A 17,327-nucleotide genomic window follows, 5' to 3' on the forward strand; every position below is an offset into this window, starting at 1 on the left:
CCTGGGGTGGTGCTGGTGGATGGTGGTGTGGTGGTGGTCCTAGGGGTAGTGCTGATGGGTGTTGGTGTGGTGGTCCCTGGGGTGGTGCTGAAAGGTTTTGGTGTGGTGGTGGTCCCCATGGTGGTGCTGCTAGGTGTTGTTGTGGTGGTCCTAGGGGTGGTGCTGATGGGTGTTGGTGTGGTGGTCCCTGGGGTGGTGCTGAAGGGTGTTGGTGTGGTAGTGGTCCCTGTGGTGGTGCTGCTAGGTGTTGGTGTGGTGATCCTAGGGGTGGTGCTAATGGGTGTTGATGTGGTGGTCCTAGGGGTCGTGCTGATGGGTGTTGGTGTGGTGGTCCCTGGGCTGGTGCTGGTGGGTGTTGGCATGGTGGTGGTCCCTGTGGTGGTGCTGATAGGTGTTGGTGTGGTGGTCCCTGGGGTGGTGCTGATGGGTGTTGGTGTACTGGTCCCAGGGGTAGGTGTTGGTGTGCTGGTCCCTATGGTGGTGCTGATGGGTGTTGGTGTGGTGGTAGTCCCAGTGGTGGTGCTGATAGGTGTTGGTGTGGTGGTCCCTGGGGTGGTACTAATGGGTGTTGGTGTGGTGGTGGTCCCTGTGGTGGCACTAATGATGGGTGTTGGTGTGCTGGTCCCTGGAGTGGTGCTGACAGTGGACATTGTGGTCTCTGTAGGGGTGCTGATGGTGGGCGTTGGTGTCTCTGTAGTGGTGGTGATGATGGTAGTTGCAGTTGTGGGAGAAGATTCGTGATCACATTTCTCACAGCAGTAAACGTTGATCTCATAGTTGAGGCAGTAATTCATTGGGATGGGCCCTCCAAAACGTTGGTCTTGATTCTTGCACACTAGCCCAACAGAGAGGCTACACATCACAGTTTGTCCAAGTTGCTCAATTGGCACATTGGGATACATTGCGGCTCGGCAGGCAATATTGGCTGCCCAGCCTGACCCACAGATGCTTCCAATTTCCTCAAAGTCACCACCACCTGGCTTGCTGAAGTCGGGTTTTCCTGAATCGATCCAGCCTGTCCACTCACAGGCAGCGCATGGGGTTGTGGTCGGTGAAGTGGTTGTAACAGAGGTGGATGATTCTGGGGTAGGCGTCGTGGTCACTGTTGTGATCTGTTCAGGTGTGGCTGTGGACGTTGAGGTTATGGTTGTCAATGAGGTGGTGAGTCCTGGAGTAGGGCTGGTTGTCATGGTTGACACTGGGGAAGTAGTGGGCGTCGTTGATGGAATGGTGGAAGTTGTTGCAGTGGGAGTTGTGGTAGTCGGCACTGAGCTCCCAATACACTCAGGCAGGGGCAGGCAACAGTTGACCCGTATCTCATAATCGTAGCAGAGTCCAAAAGGCCCATTTTCAAATTGGTCTTCATTTTTGCAAACGAACCCAACGGAGGTGTCACACTGAACCTTCTGGCCCAGCTCTTCCCAACTGAGATGAGGCTCTGTAGCTGACCTACACTCGATGTCTTCAGGGGCCTTGCAAACACTGTCAAACATTTCTTGGTCACCACCATCACTGCCAGAGCTCGGGTGGTCCTCGTTGATCCAGTCTGACCAGAAGCAACACGACTCTAGGGAAGAAACCCAATGGTGGTCACCTGCCCTGGGGAGAGGCCCCTTCCAGAGGCCCCTTCAACTCAGAGAACCCACTGCCCCCATGCTCGCCCCCACATGCCACCACCCCATCACGGCCCATGGACTCAGCTGGCCACTTTTACCCTGATTTTCCAGCTGAAACTCTGAGGCCCAGAGAGGGGGCAGGAGGCCTCAAGGCCACACTTTGGGTGTGATAGACCCAAGTCTCAAAGATCCAGCCCAGAGGCCTGTCCTCAGCCTTTTCAAGAAACACATTTAATAACCAAAGGGCCACCAACAGTCACCCAGAGCCAACCAACTCCCACTCCAACCATCCCTGGACTCAGCAAACTGTGACTAAAGTCCCCAAAAAGACACCCTTCTTTGGTCCAAAAGCAGATGTGCATCCAGCCCAGCCCAGCCCCCCATCTGGTCCCCAGGGATGCTTCCTTCATAATTTTGTAAGGCTTGCTCCCCTGCTCTACTCTTCATTGCAAGGCATCATCCACATGACTTACTCGGAGTCGTCGATGGAGGAGAAACTGCGGGAAAGCAATAAAGTAAAGACAAGGGCATTAGTACCAAGTTTTTACCAAGTTCAAGATCTCCCTTCTCCTTTTTTAACGTTTAAAATTCTTTCTTTGGTGGCCATCCTAGCCCTGGTGGCTTGCTATGCAGCAGCCAAGATTCCAAACAGAACTTATGCAGAAGAACTTAGTGAACAGCTCCAGTTTCTTCTCTATAGGGTCACTGTAAGTCAGAGCCAAACTGATGGCAACGGGCTGGGTTTTTGGTTTAGAGATGCTTCCTTGCTGGTTTGGGGAGACTTCCCTATGTTGCCTTCCTTTGCTGGCATCCCAACTCACAGGGGCAGGGGAGGCAGGGGGACGTGTGCCCGGGCTGAGAAGAGCGTCAGCACCCTGTCTGTGATCAAAGCCAGCGGCGCCAGGCTATGCCCCACCCCCTAGGAGCACCGTTTCTGCAGGATGCTGGATACAGAGGCAGGGGAAGAGCCCGCTAGGCAGGGTGTGCACTGTGGGCTGCACCTGTGCTGGGGGTTGGTGTCGGCATGGTAGTGGTGATGGGGAAGGTGGTGGAGAGAGGGGTGGTGACGGAGGTGGTCAGGGTTGATGTGGGTGGTGTGGTGGACACGCAGACGTTGAAGTGCTGTTTGATCGTCCCGTTGGGGCCACAGATCTCCCAGTAGCAGAAGGCACCATGCTGGGTCTGACTGACAATCTTTCCTGGGGGTGGAGGGCCGACCATTAACAACACATCAGGAGCAGGGGAAGACATGCAAGACTGCCCCCACCTACAAGTTAGGGAGAGGCTGAGTGTAGCCTAGCTCAAACCAGGGGCAAACCAACGCCTGGGAGGACCCATCCCCAAAGGGTCCCTTCTGAGGAAGGAGCCCACAGAAGGCTGCAGGCTGGGTTGTGGGGACAAGCACCATAAGGGCATCAGCTCGCCTGAGAAGGGGAGAGATGGCACGTGGTAAGTGCCACGTGAGCCCCAAGCAGTTGCTGCAAGTCAAGGCAGGACTGAGCTGGCAGGGCCTGGAGAGTGCAAAGGGGCAGAGCCCAAGGACAAGCCCCCGCCACCCTCCGTGGGTCAACATGCCCAGGCTGAGGGTCCGGAAGCCTTGCTGGCTGGGGACTGCTCACTGTCTAGGGCATGGGCCAACAGGGATCACTCACCTTCGTTGGGCCGGCAGATGACCTCCGACGTGTTGGTACATATACTGCAAAGCAGGTGTGGTCAGGTGCTGCCCAGAGAGGCACTGGACACCACCACCCCCAGGGCCTCCACCTCCCCACACACACCAGCCTCTCCCCACCCCAAGTTCTGGGCCCACAGCCCCAAGACACTGCACCAGGGCCAGGTTTCAAAGGACCACCTACTTGGGGCCCCACTGTGAGCACAGGACGGGTGCGATGGCAAAGTCCAGGGCAAGCTGCCTGGGATGGCAGAGGCCTCCCCTCCCAAACTCTGGTTCCTGTATTGTGTGTATGTGTGTGTGCATGTGTAACCAGGAGTGTGTGTTGTGTGTGCACAGCTTATGCCCATGTATACACACATGTGTGCATGCATGCTGGTGCCCACATATGTGGCTGTGAGCCCATGTATGCATGCACACTTGTGTGTGTGTGCACACGTGTGTGTGTGCACTGGACTCTCCCAGCCCCCCCCCCCAGCGATGTGGGCTCAGGTACCAAGACTGGCAGATGTCCTTAGGGGGTACCGATGCCCCAGGGGGGTAGTGGTTGTCCCCGATGTAGCAGCCACATTTGTCCCCAGTGACACACTTCTTCAGATCTTCATCATAGATGGGGCTGTCCTCAGGGCACCGAGGGTAACAGCCTGGTAAGCACAGGGCACAGGACTTAGGCCACCATGGAAAACCCTGGTCCACCAGACCCCGCCATCATGCCACCCTGCCGGGCTCTTCTCCCCAGGATGGTCCTCCAAGAAGGCCAGGCACCGGAAAGGTGGGGGCCTGGATGCCCCACCCCCACCCGTGCGTGGGCAAGGCCGAAGCACAACTGGGCCATGCCTACCTGCTGAGGCAGCCAGGCCCCGCCCAGCCTCCATCAGCCCTGCCCACCCCCAGCATCCACTGGTCACTGGCTTCTTTTCTGGTCCCCTCCCCCTCTCAGGGAGAGCTGGCTTCCACACTCAGTAAACAACGAGTGGGTGGGACGACCGACCCTTTCTGCTTCTGGTGGCAGGGCCTCTCCCAGGGTGACCGCTTGGCGCAGGTGCATCCCCGCTCCTGCTCACCTTCGAGGTAGGACACAGAGATGTTCGAGTGGATGCCGTTGATGGTCCTGCAGGTCTCGAAGCTGCGATTTCCGCACGGCTCGTAGTGCCACTCACACTCGTCCCGGGGGTTGTAGTAGTCACAGAAGATGGCTGCAGGGGAGGGGCGGGTCAGGCAGCTGGCGTGCTAGACACACAGGGTCCCAGGTGACCCTGGACGGGGCCTAGATGGATGAGCGCTGCCCGCCACGTGACGTCCGCTCCCGGGCGGCCACACTTACGGCACAGGTCCGGCGTCCTCCAGTACACGCAGGCTTCCTCCTTGGTGCACTCCTGCGCGTAGGAGGCCACAGCCGAGCAGAAGCACTCACAGTCACCTCCAGTGTCGCAGGAGCAGGAGTCGTGCACGCACGCCTCATAGAACGGCTTGGGGTCCACCTGCCAGGGAAGCGCAGTGAGCCCTTGAGGGCTGGGGTCCACAGCCGTCAGCGGCGACCTGCAACCTGCTCCTGCCCAGTGCAAGGACACACACACACCCTCCTCCTTTCCCACTGAGCATTGGCGCCAGCAGGGAACCTGGTGCCCACAATGGCCCCTCCCATAGATGGCAGGAAGCCCCGCCTCCAACCCTTCTCAGCCCCGCCCCCACCTTGCTGTGGCAGACTTGGAACACGCGGCTTTTCAGGATGCTGCACTGCTTCTCGGCCCAGGAGCGGCGGTGAGGGTTCACACTGCAGGGCTCAGGGGTCGAGGTCACGTCCGTGCAGGTGGGAGCCTCCTTCCAGCTGTTGCCAAAATCCAGCTCGCTCTCCACAACCATGCGGTCCCGCGTGGTGAAATCATTGTTGGAGCGGTCATCAAAGTTGCCACACAGTCCACACACGGTGCCCTGTGGGGGCGAGAGATGGCAGGGGCTTCACCAGGAGGTGGCGGGAGGGGCGGGGCTGCACCGGGGTCTGGGTGCCCCAGAGGAGTGCACGTGCCCGGAGGGGTCCAGGAGGTGACAGCACCGCACCTTGTAGGAGGGGGCGAGCTTAATGAAGATGGTGGTTCTCTTGTCCCAGATGATTATGATGCCGGTGCTGGCCTCCACCACAAGGTACTGGCCCACCTCCCGTGTGGTGTAGGACACAGGGTGCCCCACGTCCCGCTGGATCACCACTCGGTGCCTGTCCTCCAGCTTCAGCTCTGTCCTCTGGGCATAAGGAGGGGGTGTCACTGGCTGGAGTGTCCCCAAGGGCCCACCAGTGCTGCCCACATCCCCAAGAGCCTGCCAGTGCTATCTGTGTCCTCAGGAGCCCACCAGTGCTATCCACATGCACGAGAGCCCACCAGCCCCACCTGGGTCCCCAAGAGCCCACCAGTGCTGTCTGTGTCCCCAAGAGCCCAGCAGTGCTATCCACATGCCCGAGAGCCCATCAGTGCTGTCCATGTCCCCATGAGCCTACCAGTGCTATCCACATGCCCAAAAGCCCACCAGCACTGCCCACATCCCCAAGAGCCCACCTCATGCTGCCCACATCATGAGAGCCCACCAGCCCCACCTGGGTCCCTGAAAGCCCACCCGTGCTGTCCATATCCCCGAAAGCCCACCAGTGCTGCCTGGATCAAGAGCCCACCAGCACTGTCCACATCACCAAGAGCCCACCAGCCCAGGTCCCGAGAGTGCATGCATCCCCACTTCCTGAAAGTCCACTCCGCAGGGTCCCTGGAGCCCCACGCCCTGGGGTCCCAAAAGCCCACATGCCGAGGTCCAGAAAGCCTACTCCCCTTTTCCCTCCTCCAAAAGCCCACGCCCCGTCCCACCAGCACTCACCCCCAGGAAGATCTTGATGGCCTTGGAGCATGTCACACCCGTAGTGCCACAGGGGACATTCTCAGTGATGATGCTGAACGACCCCAGAGAGGCGTTCTGGCCACAGTAGTCCTGGGGGCCAAGGGGACGTGAGCCGAGGGAGGCCACAGGGCCAGGCACACTGCTCCAGCTCCTCCCTTCTCAGCTGGGACACAGGGCCTCGGCCCTGACTCGGAGCAGGGGGATGGAGCCGCAGGACAGGGATGCGGGATTTCACAGCCTCCTCCCTCCTATGCCTGAGCCGCCAAACCCATCCCCTCGGTATACCCACAGGGGGCAAAGAGGGGCCTTTAAGGTGCCTGCTGCCCCCTGCTGGGTGCACAGAGCCTCAAGGGGCAGTCCAAGCAGGGGCAGGAAGGGTCCCTCTCCCCCCTGGGCCCTTGCTGCTCACCTGAGCGGCCACATAGGAGCAGTGCCCATCAAAGTCATAGTACTTCCCATCAAAGGTGATATAGTGACCACTGCCATAGATGGCACAGGTGCCGTGGCAGACGGACTGGGAGCATGTCCAGCGTCCTCTGTGGCAGGTGCTGAGGAGAGCAGGGAGGGGCTGGAGGGCTGAAGGGGCTGGGGCCAAGCCCAACCCCACTCAGAGGGCGGCCTGCTGGGACCCTGACAGCCCACTGTGACTCCCGCAAGCACCCACGTCACCCCAAAAGTGCCGTTCCGACACACACCTGGCGGACACAGGGAGGCAGGACCCTCTGGCCCTTTAAGACCCCAGGGACCCCAGGGGAGGAGGCACTGCCCCAGCAGCTGCCCAGGCCTTACCAGGTATTGCAGTCCACCTTGATCTTGTCCCCAGGCAGATACAGATCCTTGTTGTGGACGCAGGGACAGTTCTCCTCCGCTACACAGCCACCTCTGCCATCATCGATCAGCCCGTTGGGGCACACACAGCCGCTAACGCACTCTGTCTGGTACTGAGGGCAGCCAGGGAGTGGGGCTCAGGGCAGTGGACCAAGAGGCAGGAGCCCTCCCAGACCAGCAGCCTCCTCTTCCCACCACGCAGGATGGCCTCTGTGTCCTGGCGCTTGCCCCAGCCCCACCTGGCCCAACCCTGGGAACCCACCCCTCAAGTCCACCTCGGGCAGGAGCCTGGTGAGGGCTGCCTGCCAGGGGTTGGGCTGGGGCCCCTGCCACTGCCTGCATGCCAGGTGCCAGGAACACCAGCAACGTCCCTGTGTCCACAGGCCAAGGCTCCAGATGGAGCTGCCTGCCGCCACCGAACCCACACGGCCGCCTGCCCCGAGGCCCACCCAGCACTTACGTAGCCTGCGGCCAGTGTCTGGCAGCTGACAGGGCGTGGGTTCCAGATGGCCATTGCGGTCAGGTTGTTGCAGTCAACGTGGATCTTTGGGGCTGTGCAGCCTGCAGGACGAGGTGGCCGTGTCAGCTCAGGCTGAGTCGGGGGGCGGGGCTCACGCTGTGGGTGGGAGATGGGGGCAGGCGGGGAGGGCACTTACTCTGGCCGATCAGCTTCACCTGCGTGCAGTGCAGCCTCCCGTTCCGGCAGACACTGCAGGGCATAGGTGGGAGGTGAGGGGCCGGCTTCGTGAGCCACTTTGGCACAATTCCCAGGCAGGACCATCACAAGAACCCACTGCTCCCACGAGCAGATGAGAACTGGCCACTGCCAGCCCCCGTCAGGGAGCCCCAACCGGGAGGGCAGCCCCGAGGCTCAGGATGGTGGGACTGGGGACCCGTGTCTCAGCTCCCCCAGGCAGAGCCACCCCTTGTCTTGAAGCCAAGGTGTAGAAGGCGTGTCCTTATAGGACTGGCAGTGGCATAGAGCTGCCCCTCTCTCCCCCCACCCCTCCTTCCCATCTCAGCGCTCCGGCCACCCACCATCGCTCCTCCTGCCGTAGGACCACCTCTCCCGCCTCCAGGTAGAGGCCACGGTGGTAGCAGGAGCACTTGGCCAGTGGCACGCAGCGCCCCTTCTCATCCATGAAGGTGTGGTCGGGGCAGCCACAGCCGTCCACAGGTGCGAAGCCCGCAAGGCAGTGCTTGTCGGGCTCCGAGAGGGAGCGGCAGGTCTGCTGGCAGGTGGTCAGGTTGTACAGGAAGGTCTGGGACTTGGGGCAGGAGCTCACATCCTTGTCTATGGAGGGCAGGGGCACCAGTGTGAGCCAGGAGCAGTACCTCTCCCTGCCCCATACAGATCTCTGCAGGGTAGACATAGCGGTGCCCACAGTCCCAGGGCCCCTGCACCGTGACAGGCGCCCTGCAAGCAGAGAGCCTGCAGGGCTCCTCAATGCCGCAGTGAGCTAACACCCCCACCACCACCATGGCCCCTACGCCAAGAGTAAAGGGTCACAAGGGAACAGCTCCCACCACCCTCCCCACCAAGCCCGGGAGGGCAGGAGGGCAGCATTGACTACAGACAGGACCTCGCCACCCTCCCCACAGGCACTCACTGCAGACGTGACTCCGCCAGCCCCACAGCATGACACCCTTGGCGGCGCAGGCCCGGGCGTAGGAGGACAGGGCGGCACACATGCAGTCCTCGTTGTTCTGACAGTTGCAGGTGTCATACTTGCACCTCTGAGCAACAGACAGGGGCACAGGTGGTCAGGGAAGCAGATCAGGGTGCAGACACATGGGCATACCCCCCACATGTGCACACGTGAACATATATGCACATACATGTGCAAGTACTTGCACACATGCACACACATACACATGTAGACACCCGTGCATGCACACAGGCTTACACGTCCACATGCACACTCCATGGGGGCAGACATCAATTCAGGTGGGGCCTCCCAGCAGTATCGGGGAGGCTTCCTGAGGTCATGATATGTATGTGTGCCGGGCCAAACCCACCTTGTAGTACTCAGCAGGGTCCACGGCAGAGTGGCACCTGCTGAAGGGGGTCTCTGACTTCTTCAGCAGTGAGCACCAGTGTTCAGCATAGTTAGCTGTGGAGGGGGAGGGGTTTAGACTCCAGCAGTCCACCCTGAGGGCCAGTTCCCTGAGTCCTGGCCCCAGGCTGGGTCAGACTCAAGCCCAAGCAACTCCTACCAGGTCAGAACTCGGTCAGACCAGCTCAGGACATGCTGGCCAGATGCCCTGCAAAGGGCTGGGCCAGGGATGGATTACTCAATAGGAAGGCAAGCTTATGCTTAGGGTGTCACCAAAACAGGGGTGCCAGTGGTCCAAAGCAAAGACCCATCGGTGCCAAGCAGGCAGGACCCAAGGAAAAGTGAGTACCGCAGTGGATGGGAACTGACGGGGCCCTGAGTGAACCTGACCCCAGCTCCAGTGCTGAGAACATGCCGGCCAGAAGTTTACACAGGGTCACAAGGGCACCCACCTGCAGGACCGTTTAACCTACGAGGCACCTACAACCTCAACACCTCCATTGACATCTGTCTCCTATGGTCCTCCCCCCCATGTAACTGAAACTCAACAGGATAAAGTGTACCATTTCTTTGTAATAAACCAGAGTGGGGGCGGGCTGTCGAGTCTAACTCTCACTACAACCACTCAGCAAATGGACCCAACAGGAGTGGTCACTGGGTGAGGATGGACTGCATTAAGATAACAGCTCTCTGCTCCATTTTGAGAGAACCATCTTGTTCATCCACGTCTGCTGACCCAGCAGCTCCAGCCAGGGGGCCAGCAGTGCTCTCCGCCATGGTACAAACAGAAGGGCGAGCTCTTGGGCCCGTCCTGGTCAACAGCCATGGGAACTCCAGTCCCAGGTGACACACAAAAGCGAGGTAGCTCAAATGCACCCACCATTGCGATGGACTCAGCCCAGTGACTCTTTAACTGTGTGGCATTCATTACAGAGTTATGTCCTAAGTTTGTAAACAATGGTATTTATAACTTTAACTTTGAAACATGCTTGGTATACGTGTGCACGCAATCTAACAGACATTTAATGAAATACTAACGTGGGTAATAACCCCACACAACACCAGCACAGCAGACGTCCTCCAAACACTGGAAATTGCCTTTGCTGTGCACTCTGGCACACAGTCAAAATCTTAATCCCTAACCCACTAAAAATGTGGTAACCCGTTTATCTCATTCCCCTAAAATGGCATACACCCCATTTGCTCTCAGTTGCCAATACTATGGTCGCATTAACAAAGAAACCACAATGTTGATGGATAAGACATGCACACACACACACGTGCACGTCTGCACATGCACATACACATGCCTGTGTGCATGCGCACACATGCATGCACACGTGCACATGTGCACATACAGGTACATGTGCACACATGCACACGTGTGCACATGCACACACACATCCACGTACCTAGATAGCTCACATATCCTGTGTGAATGTGTCAGTGAGCGGACGAGGGGCACCACCAAGTACCAGTGTTTACAGCTCTCACATGCACCCCACTCCCCTTCTTCACCTCAAGGGACCTCTCTCACCCAGGGACAGGGGGTGCCACGGGCAGCAGGTGGCATGGCCCCAGGCCAGCCCTGGAAGAGGGCCCACCCTCCACGAGCCAATGCCCAGCACCCCCCCACCCACCACTCTCGATGTTGAGGGAGCAGGGGTCGTCCAGCCAGTCCAGCTTGTCATGGCAGCTTGACTGGGCCTTCCAGGTGTTGGCGAAGCCGGCGCCCGTGGCCTCCACCAGCCCACCAGCTGTCTTGAAGTCATCGCTCGCCAGGCCGTTGAAGTTCCCACAGAGGCCTGGGGACAGGGTGGGGTTGGAAGGGGGGTGGCAAGAAGGCAGGTGAGAGGGAACCAATGAGGGCTGAGGAGCCAAGATAGGTTTGGGAGGGCAGGGCCCCAGAGGGAGCAAGGGGTGCCAGGATGGGGCTGGGGCGAGGAATGAGGGGCCGAGGGGTGTGGCGAGCAGGACACTCACCCTGCACCTGCCCCTGGGCGCTCTGGTCGAGCGTGGCGAAGAGCTGCATGACCGGGACCAGCTGCAGCTGCAGCCGCAGGCCGAAGACCGTGTTCACGATGATGTGGTAGGACGAGGGCCGGAAGATGGAGAAAGTCGCTGCCGTGCGGGGCACAGGTGGTAAGGGTATGGCCGGCGGGGCTGCCTCGGGTCCCAGCCCAGGGCCAAGCCCTCCCGCCTGCCCTACCCCTGCCCAGCAGAGGCCCCGGGAGGGAGCGTCGGCCCCGACCCAGGCTGAGTTACGGGGCCTCTGGGGGCAGGGGAGTCCTGGGCACCCTCACTGGGCTCACCGGTCACATGGGGCAGGTTGACTTCCAGCTCGTTCAGGAGCACGCTGCCGTCAGACTTAAAGGCCACCACCTGGGGAGAGAGGACAGTGGGCTGAGAGCAGCCCTGGGGCCAGCAGGGGCCAGGGGAGGGAGGGGCAGGCAGGGAAGGGCCCGGAGGTGGAAGCAGTGGGACGGGGCACCCACGTTCTTCTTCCTGTCAGCCAACAGCACCACTGTCTTGAGGCAGGTTTGTTTCTCGGTGGAGCCGCAGGGGGCCAGCTCACCCAGCAGAGCGAAGGAGTCATGGTGGTCACCCTGTCGGGGGAGGGCATTGAGAGGTGATGCATCAGCCAGAGACAGCAGGACCGGGTCTGAGGACTCCACGGTGACTGAGGAGGGGCCCCGCCGGCACATTCCACTGCCCACCAAGACCCCCAGAAGGGGGGCACCTACCTTGGCCAGGACGTAATAGCAGTCCCCATGAAAGGTGAATTTCTTCCCGTCGAAGGTGGTGATGTGGGAGCCACCCTCCAGGGCGCAGGTCCCAGGGCAAGGCAGGTCTTTGCACACCCAGCGGCCTGAGTGGCAGACGCTGGGGGCGGTGGGGGCGGGGTCAGGCCTCGCAGCCCCGCCCCGCCGCCCCGCCCCGCCCCGCCCCGCCCCAGGCGCCTAGCACTCACCACTGCTCACACTCGTTGGTAACCTGCTGGCCTGGCGTGTACAGGTGTCCGTGCAACTTACAGTGGCACTGGCTCACGGGGATGCAGCCGCTACCAGCAACATCATCAAACACGGTGCCTGGGCCACAAGGGCAGCGTCGTTACCCCAGGCCGGCCTCCAGGAGGCACTGGAGAGCCCCCACAGCCACAGGCATGTCTAGTCTTCAGGGCTGAGCCTCCAGTCCCACCACGTGTCTGGGTCAGGGATGTGCCTGGGGGCCCTGACAGTCCCCAGGCTCGGGGCGTGGGGATGACAGGAACTGCCACTGTGAAGCTGTCCCTCCTCTGAGGATTCGGCCCCTGATTTCAGGGTGTCATCATTGCCCTGCGTGGTCCCGTGGGCCGCCACCGCGGCCCCTCACGCGGCGGAGGCAGATGCCCGCGTCCCGCTCCTCGCTCCTTCGTCCCCCCCCCCGCTCCTCCCCCCGCACCTTCGGGGCAGAAGCAGCCGTCCATGCGGTGCTCCTCGCACAGGCTGCTCATCTCCAGGTGCGAGCAGGTGTCCATGCAGGGAGAGCCGCTCTCCAGGTAGATCATGTTCCGGGGACAGCTCTTGGCTGCAGGGCAGAGAGGGTGGTGAGCTGGCTGCGCCCCAGGCGGGCCGGGCGGGGGGGCGCACACCAGGGCCTGGTCTGCGCACCAAGGCCCCCGCGGGGCTCAGCTCCGGCGCGCGCCCCTTGGCGGCCACCCGGCCGCCCCGTGCCCCCGGGCAGCCGCGCTTACGGCAGAGCGCGGCGCTCCTCCAGCTGCCGGGCCGCCCGCCGGCGTGGGAACACTGGCGTGAGAACTCGGCCACGGTGCTGCAGACGCAGGCGGCCCCGAGCCCCTGCGCGCAGCGGCAGCGGTCGTCCACGCAGGCGCGGACGTACAGCTCCAGCGGCACCCGCTCCTGGCAGTCGGCGAAGGCCTCGGCCGTCAGCAGCCTCTCGCACTCCGCGCGCTGGAGGGACAGAAGCGGTAGGCGGCTGCTGGACTCCGGGAGGGCCGCGCACGCTGGGGACGCCCACCCTGGGGACGCCCACCCTGGGGACGCCCACCCTGGCGTGCTCACCCTCAGCATGCCCACCCTGAGCTGACCTCCCTGGAAGGGCCCTGACTCACGTGCTCGGCGCAGTTGGCAGGGACCGGCTCCTCTTCAGGGTCGTCGCACACCATCTCGGGCTTGTTGATCTTCTGCATGTTCCCGAACTCCGTGGGGCTGAAGAGGATGCCTGGGAGGGACGGCTTGGCCATCAGCTCGCGGGCCCAGGGCACCTCCCCTCACCCACAGGGACTCTGGGGCGGCCCTCACCATCGCTGAGGAACTCGGAGTAGGTCTGCAGGCCGTTGAAGTCCCCACAGAGACCACATGTGTGGTTCCGGAACTTACTGTCCAGCTCCAGCTGTGGGGGGGAGGGCAGGTGAGATGTGGGTAGGTGGGCACCTAGGCCTGGGGCAGCCACCATCCTCATGGCCCTCCCTTCCTTTGAAGGGGCTTGGGCTTCAGTTGTGGTAGGAAGGTTGGGATCAGCCACCAGAAAGCACCCAGGGCCACTGGGGGTGAGGAGGGAAAAGGTGAGGTCCCTGCCCCTAAGCCCTGAGTATCCCCTCCCAGGGCGAGGCAAGCTCGGGGCCAGGCCCCGACTATGCAGCCCGCCTCTGCCCTTGGAGGCTTGGGGTCCTCATCTCCAAGGGAGAGGTAGGACCATAGGCCTTCCTGCCCTCCCCTGGGCTCCCCAGTCCCCAGAATTGGGCAGGGGCTCTGCCCACCATGAGGGAGTCCTCTCGGTTCCACATGAGGGCCAGGCCAGCACGCGAGTAGACCTTGGTGTAGGCGTGGTTCTTCTCAATGAGCAACCCAGAGCTGTAGTGTGGGGTGCTGACCCTTGGGGGAGAGGGGGCTCCGTGTCGCTGGCTGGCCCCAGCCAGCCCCACACTCTTCCACCACCTGAGCTCCCCTCCGTGGGCACCCCTTCCAGGCCAGCTGCCCCTGGGGTAGCCTGTCCTCCCCAAAACCAGGGCCCACCCAGCCAGCCCCGTCAGCCCAGCTCACATCCCGGCCACAGATGGTCTTGGCCGCCCTCTGGAGGAAGACACAGGCAATGGCTTCCTCTGGGAGGTGCCACACCTGCCTGCCACCTCCCTGCTCCACACCCCCTCCTCAGCAATGGTCTGTGCACGACCGCTTCCAAGGGCCATGGAGAGGAGGCCTGGGCTTCCCACCCATCCCAGGCTCCCCGTTCAGAGGGGCAGGATATCTGCTGGAGTGGGGGCTTCTCCAGCCCCTGCCCACCCCATCATCCCTGGGGATGTGGTCCCTGACACTGGCATCCAGACCCCCTTCCACCGGCAGCCGGTGCTGGCCCAGGTACCTGCCCTACCTCAACCTCCAGCCTTTGTGGCTGGCCGCCTGCTGACCAGCTGGCAGGCAGAGCAGGGGCAGGGGTGGGGGCCTGGTGCAGGAAACAGAGCCCTAGGGCCGGAGAGGGCAGACCAGCAGGTGGGGAAACCAGCCTGACAGGAACGCCTTTAAGAGGGTGCCATTGTTCTAGGGACAATGGGGGAACAATAGCAGGGCTGTGGGGAAGGGGCTCCTGGCCTCCCCTCCGCACCCCTTCTGTAACTCTATCCTGGGGTGCTCCAAGCTCTGCAGCCAGCCTCACCCCAGGACTGGGCCCAGGAATCCTCGCCACATGCCAGAGCCTGGGTGGCCTGCAGAGGAGGGTCTCAGGCAGGGCCCATGGAACAGAGAGCCCTTGAACCACCCCTCCCCACCCCACCCAGGGGCTCCCTGTGGTGCTCAGCTGACGTGTTGAATGAATATTGGTGACATCAGCTCAGACCCCAGCCTTCTCGCTTCATGGCCTCAGTGGAGGGGGCGCCCTGGGCCCCTGGCCCCCTGGCCCCCTGGCTGTGAGCTGGGCGGAGCTGGACCACAGTCGGAGCCCTCGTCCATCCTCCCATGACTAGGACTCAGGCCCCTGGCTGCACTCACAGGGCCCCGTTCACCACGACCAGCTGTCGCGTCAAGTACACGGTGTCATCCTTGATGGTCAGCAGGATGTACTGCAGCTCGGGCCGGCCACTGCTGCCCAGGCTGCGCCTCAGGTGCACGGCGAACTCCTTGTAGGAGTCACGGCAGTCAGAGGCAAAGTTGTAGTCACACAGGCCACGGAACTGGTAGACGTCACCATCGAAGGTCTTGTAGTGGCCGTCCCCCCACGTGCTGCAGACCGTGTGGCCGTGGCTCCGGGTCCTGCCTTCTGGGGAGCAGTGGGGCCGGGGGTGAATGGCAGCAGGCAGCCCCAGGCAGGGAGGCCCTGGGCTTCCAGACTCCCCTTGGACCTGACTGGGGTGGGGGCCAGGAAGTGACTTCTGGCCCATCGGGCTCAGAATGGGGTCACTGGGGAGGGTCCCACGATGTGTCCCTCCCAGAGGAAGGGCCCTTCCCAGGGTCTCAGCCCCCCGGTAAGCCATCTCCACCTTCCGTGCCCTCTTACCCCAAGCTGGCACAGGATGTTTGACCACCCCTGGGGCTCACCAGCCCCCTGTCTGCCTGGTCACCCCTGCGGCTCCCTGGGCCCCTGTCTGCCTGCCCATCCCTGGAGCTCCCCGGCCACTCTCCCTCCTTCCTGTGCTCTAGCTCACCACCCTTAACTCCAGAGTTCAGCCAAAGCACCATGCCAGGGCCCTCTCCAGACATGCTGGAGACTCCTCCTTGTCCCACATCCTCCATCTTTTTGGCTAAAGCCCCCGCCCTACAGAAGGGGCACCTCAGCCTGGACCCTCCCTGGGAATCCTGGGACCCGCCCGTGCCAACTCCTTCCCAACCAGTGCACATTCCAGCAGGCAACGGCCCAGCCCAGGAGCTACAGCCTGGCAGCCGTTACCACACTCTGGCCGGCATGCGCCCTCACAGGGAGGGCACCTCGTCCCCCTGTCCCTCCACCTCCAGAGTCAGCAGGGGGAGCTGCAGTAGGCAGACCCAGGGTGGACCCACAGGACCACCCCAGAGGCTGGGCAGAGGAAGACCAGGTACAGACCCTTAGGTTCACCTGGCCCCCAGCCCCTGCCCCAGGACCCACAGCCTATCTGCTACCCTCCCCCTTACCTCTCTGGAGCTCTGTCCCCCTGGCCAAAGACAGGGCCAGGAAGATGGCCACCAGGTGGGCTAGGGACAGCCCCATGGTGGCTCAGATGGGTGGTTTGGGAGAGCGACCTGGTGCAGGGGTCTGGGTCTTATATGCTGGCCTGAGGAGGCGGGGAGGGCAGGGGAGGGGTGAGGGCGGGTGGGGCGTGGGCACGTTACCCAGACAGCTGGAGGGGCTCTGCCCGGGGCTGGTGCGGAAATATTGATTCAGACTATCAGAGCTTTATCTTTTATTGCCCCGGGGTAAATGTGGTTCCCTCAGAATGCAGCCGCCCAGTTACCCTAGTGCCAACGCACACCCAAGTTTAACCTCCCGCCCCTCCCAGCGCAGGGCCGGGGGCTCCGGCCGGAAGCACGTCCTGGCCTGGGCCTTGCCCAGCCCGAGGCCCCCAGGCGGTCAGCCCAGTGACCGTGAGCGGAGTACAGCCCAAAGAGGGGCTTCCCTGAGGCCCCGCCGTGAACTCCCCCGCCACCCCGTGTTCCCTACACACTCAGCTCCAGAGTCCCTGGCCCCTGCCCCCACTCACCCATTCAGGCCTGCATTAGGGATCAGCCTGGGGGCACAGCCCCGCGGGGCCGAGCTCTGCTCCCCAGCCCGGCCTGCCACTCTCCAGGCAGAGCCCCCGGCTGTCCGCCCTAATCCCCCCCTTTCCCAGGAGGATCGGCTCTGGAGTTACATGTAACTGGAACTCAGGGCGCGCCCCAGCCCGGGAGCGGCTTATGGCCCAAAGGGGCCCTGGGGACCAGGTCTTGGCGGGAGTGGCAGGCGCAAGGTCCCATGGCCAGTGGAACCCAGAGCACAGGCCTGCTTCCCTCCCCGGCCATGGGAGGACCACAGTGCAGGCCAGTGGACCCAGGCCACCCGGACCACACATTACACTGGGACTGTGTGTGTGTGAGGCGGAGGGGGTCCTGCCCTAGAGTGATGAGCTGTGGACCCAACGGCTTCCAGACCTCAGACTGCAACTGGGCCAGCTGCAGGCTCCCGAGCACGTGTGCAAGCGTCTCTTTACTATCGGGACCTGGCATATTACTTTTCTGCACAGACCCCACACCTCAGAGACCACCTGGTACCACCACCCCAGGTGGCCCAGGTGGGCCACCACTGTTCATCTGGTGGGTGAACCCAGGCCTG

At 62.2% G+C, this 17,327-nt stretch overlaps 1 protein-coding gene across 1 annotated transcript in view; it reads right to left on the reverse strand.

The window, feature by feature from the left end:
- MUC2 (mucin 2, oligomeric mucus/gel-forming) overlaps window positions 1-16,229 on the reverse strand; it is a 34,470-nt gene extending 18,241 nt beyond the window's left edge. Inside the window, exons 1-30 of the mRNA XM_042782110.1 lie at window positions 16,154-16,229; window positions 15,038-15,305; window positions 13,813-13,927; window positions 13,355-13,445; window positions 13,165-13,274; window positions 12,787-13,003; window positions 12,495-12,620; window positions 12,025-12,142; window positions 11,798-11,936; window positions 11,549-11,659; window positions 11,366-11,435; window positions 11,037-11,174; window positions 10,694-10,858; window positions 9,016-9,110; window positions 8,607-8,733; window positions 8,035-8,290; window positions 7,653-7,705; window positions 7,457-7,557; window positions 6,958-7,109; window positions 6,578-6,716; window positions 6,148-6,258; window positions 5,347-5,526; window positions 4,981-5,220; window positions 4,613-4,769; window positions 4,353-4,484; window positions 3,785-3,932; window positions 3,269-3,312; window positions 2,618-2,815; window positions 2,090-2,113; window positions 14-1,567 (exon numbers count right to left, since the gene is read on the reverse strand). Of these exons, the coding sequence (XP_042638044.1) occupies window positions 14-1,567; window positions 2,090-2,113; window positions 2,618-2,815; window positions 3,269-3,312; window positions 3,785-3,932; window positions 4,353-4,484; window positions 4,613-4,769; window positions 4,981-5,220; window positions 5,347-5,526; window positions 6,148-6,258; window positions 6,578-6,716; window positions 6,958-7,109; window positions 7,457-7,557; window positions 7,653-7,705; window positions 8,035-8,290; window positions 8,607-8,733; window positions 9,016-9,110; window positions 10,694-10,858; window positions 11,037-11,174; window positions 11,366-11,435; window positions 11,549-11,659; window positions 11,798-11,936; window positions 12,025-12,142; window positions 12,495-12,620; window positions 12,787-13,003; window positions 13,165-13,274; window positions 13,355-13,445; window positions 13,813-13,927; window positions 15,038-15,305; window positions 16,154-16,229 (5,455 nt within the window). The remainder of the gene's footprint in view (window positions 1-13; window positions 1,568-2,089; window positions 2,114-2,617; window positions 2,816-3,268; window positions 3,313-3,784; window positions 3,933-4,352; window positions 4,485-4,612; window positions 4,770-4,980; window positions 5,221-5,346; window positions 5,527-6,147; window positions 6,259-6,577; window positions 6,717-6,957; window positions 7,110-7,456; window positions 7,558-7,652; window positions 7,706-8,034; window positions 8,291-8,606; window positions 8,734-9,015; window positions 9,111-10,693; window positions 10,859-11,036; window positions 11,175-11,365; window positions 11,436-11,548; window positions 11,660-11,797; window positions 11,937-12,024; window positions 12,143-12,494; window positions 12,621-12,786; window positions 13,004-13,164; window positions 13,275-13,354; window positions 13,446-13,812; window positions 13,928-15,037; window positions 15,306-16,153) is intronic.
- Between the last annotated feature and the right edge of the window lie 1,098 nt (window positions 16,230-17,327).

This window comes from Orycteropus afer, unplaced genomic scaffold (genome assembly GCF_000298275.1).
Source record: "Orycteropus afer afer isolate SDZICR_OR568_19922 unplaced genomic scaffold, OryAfe1.0 scaffold00244, whole genome shotgun sequence".
Lineage (NCBI taxonomy): Eukaryota > Metazoa > Chordata > Mammalia > Tubulidentata > Orycteropodidae > Orycteropus > Orycteropus afer.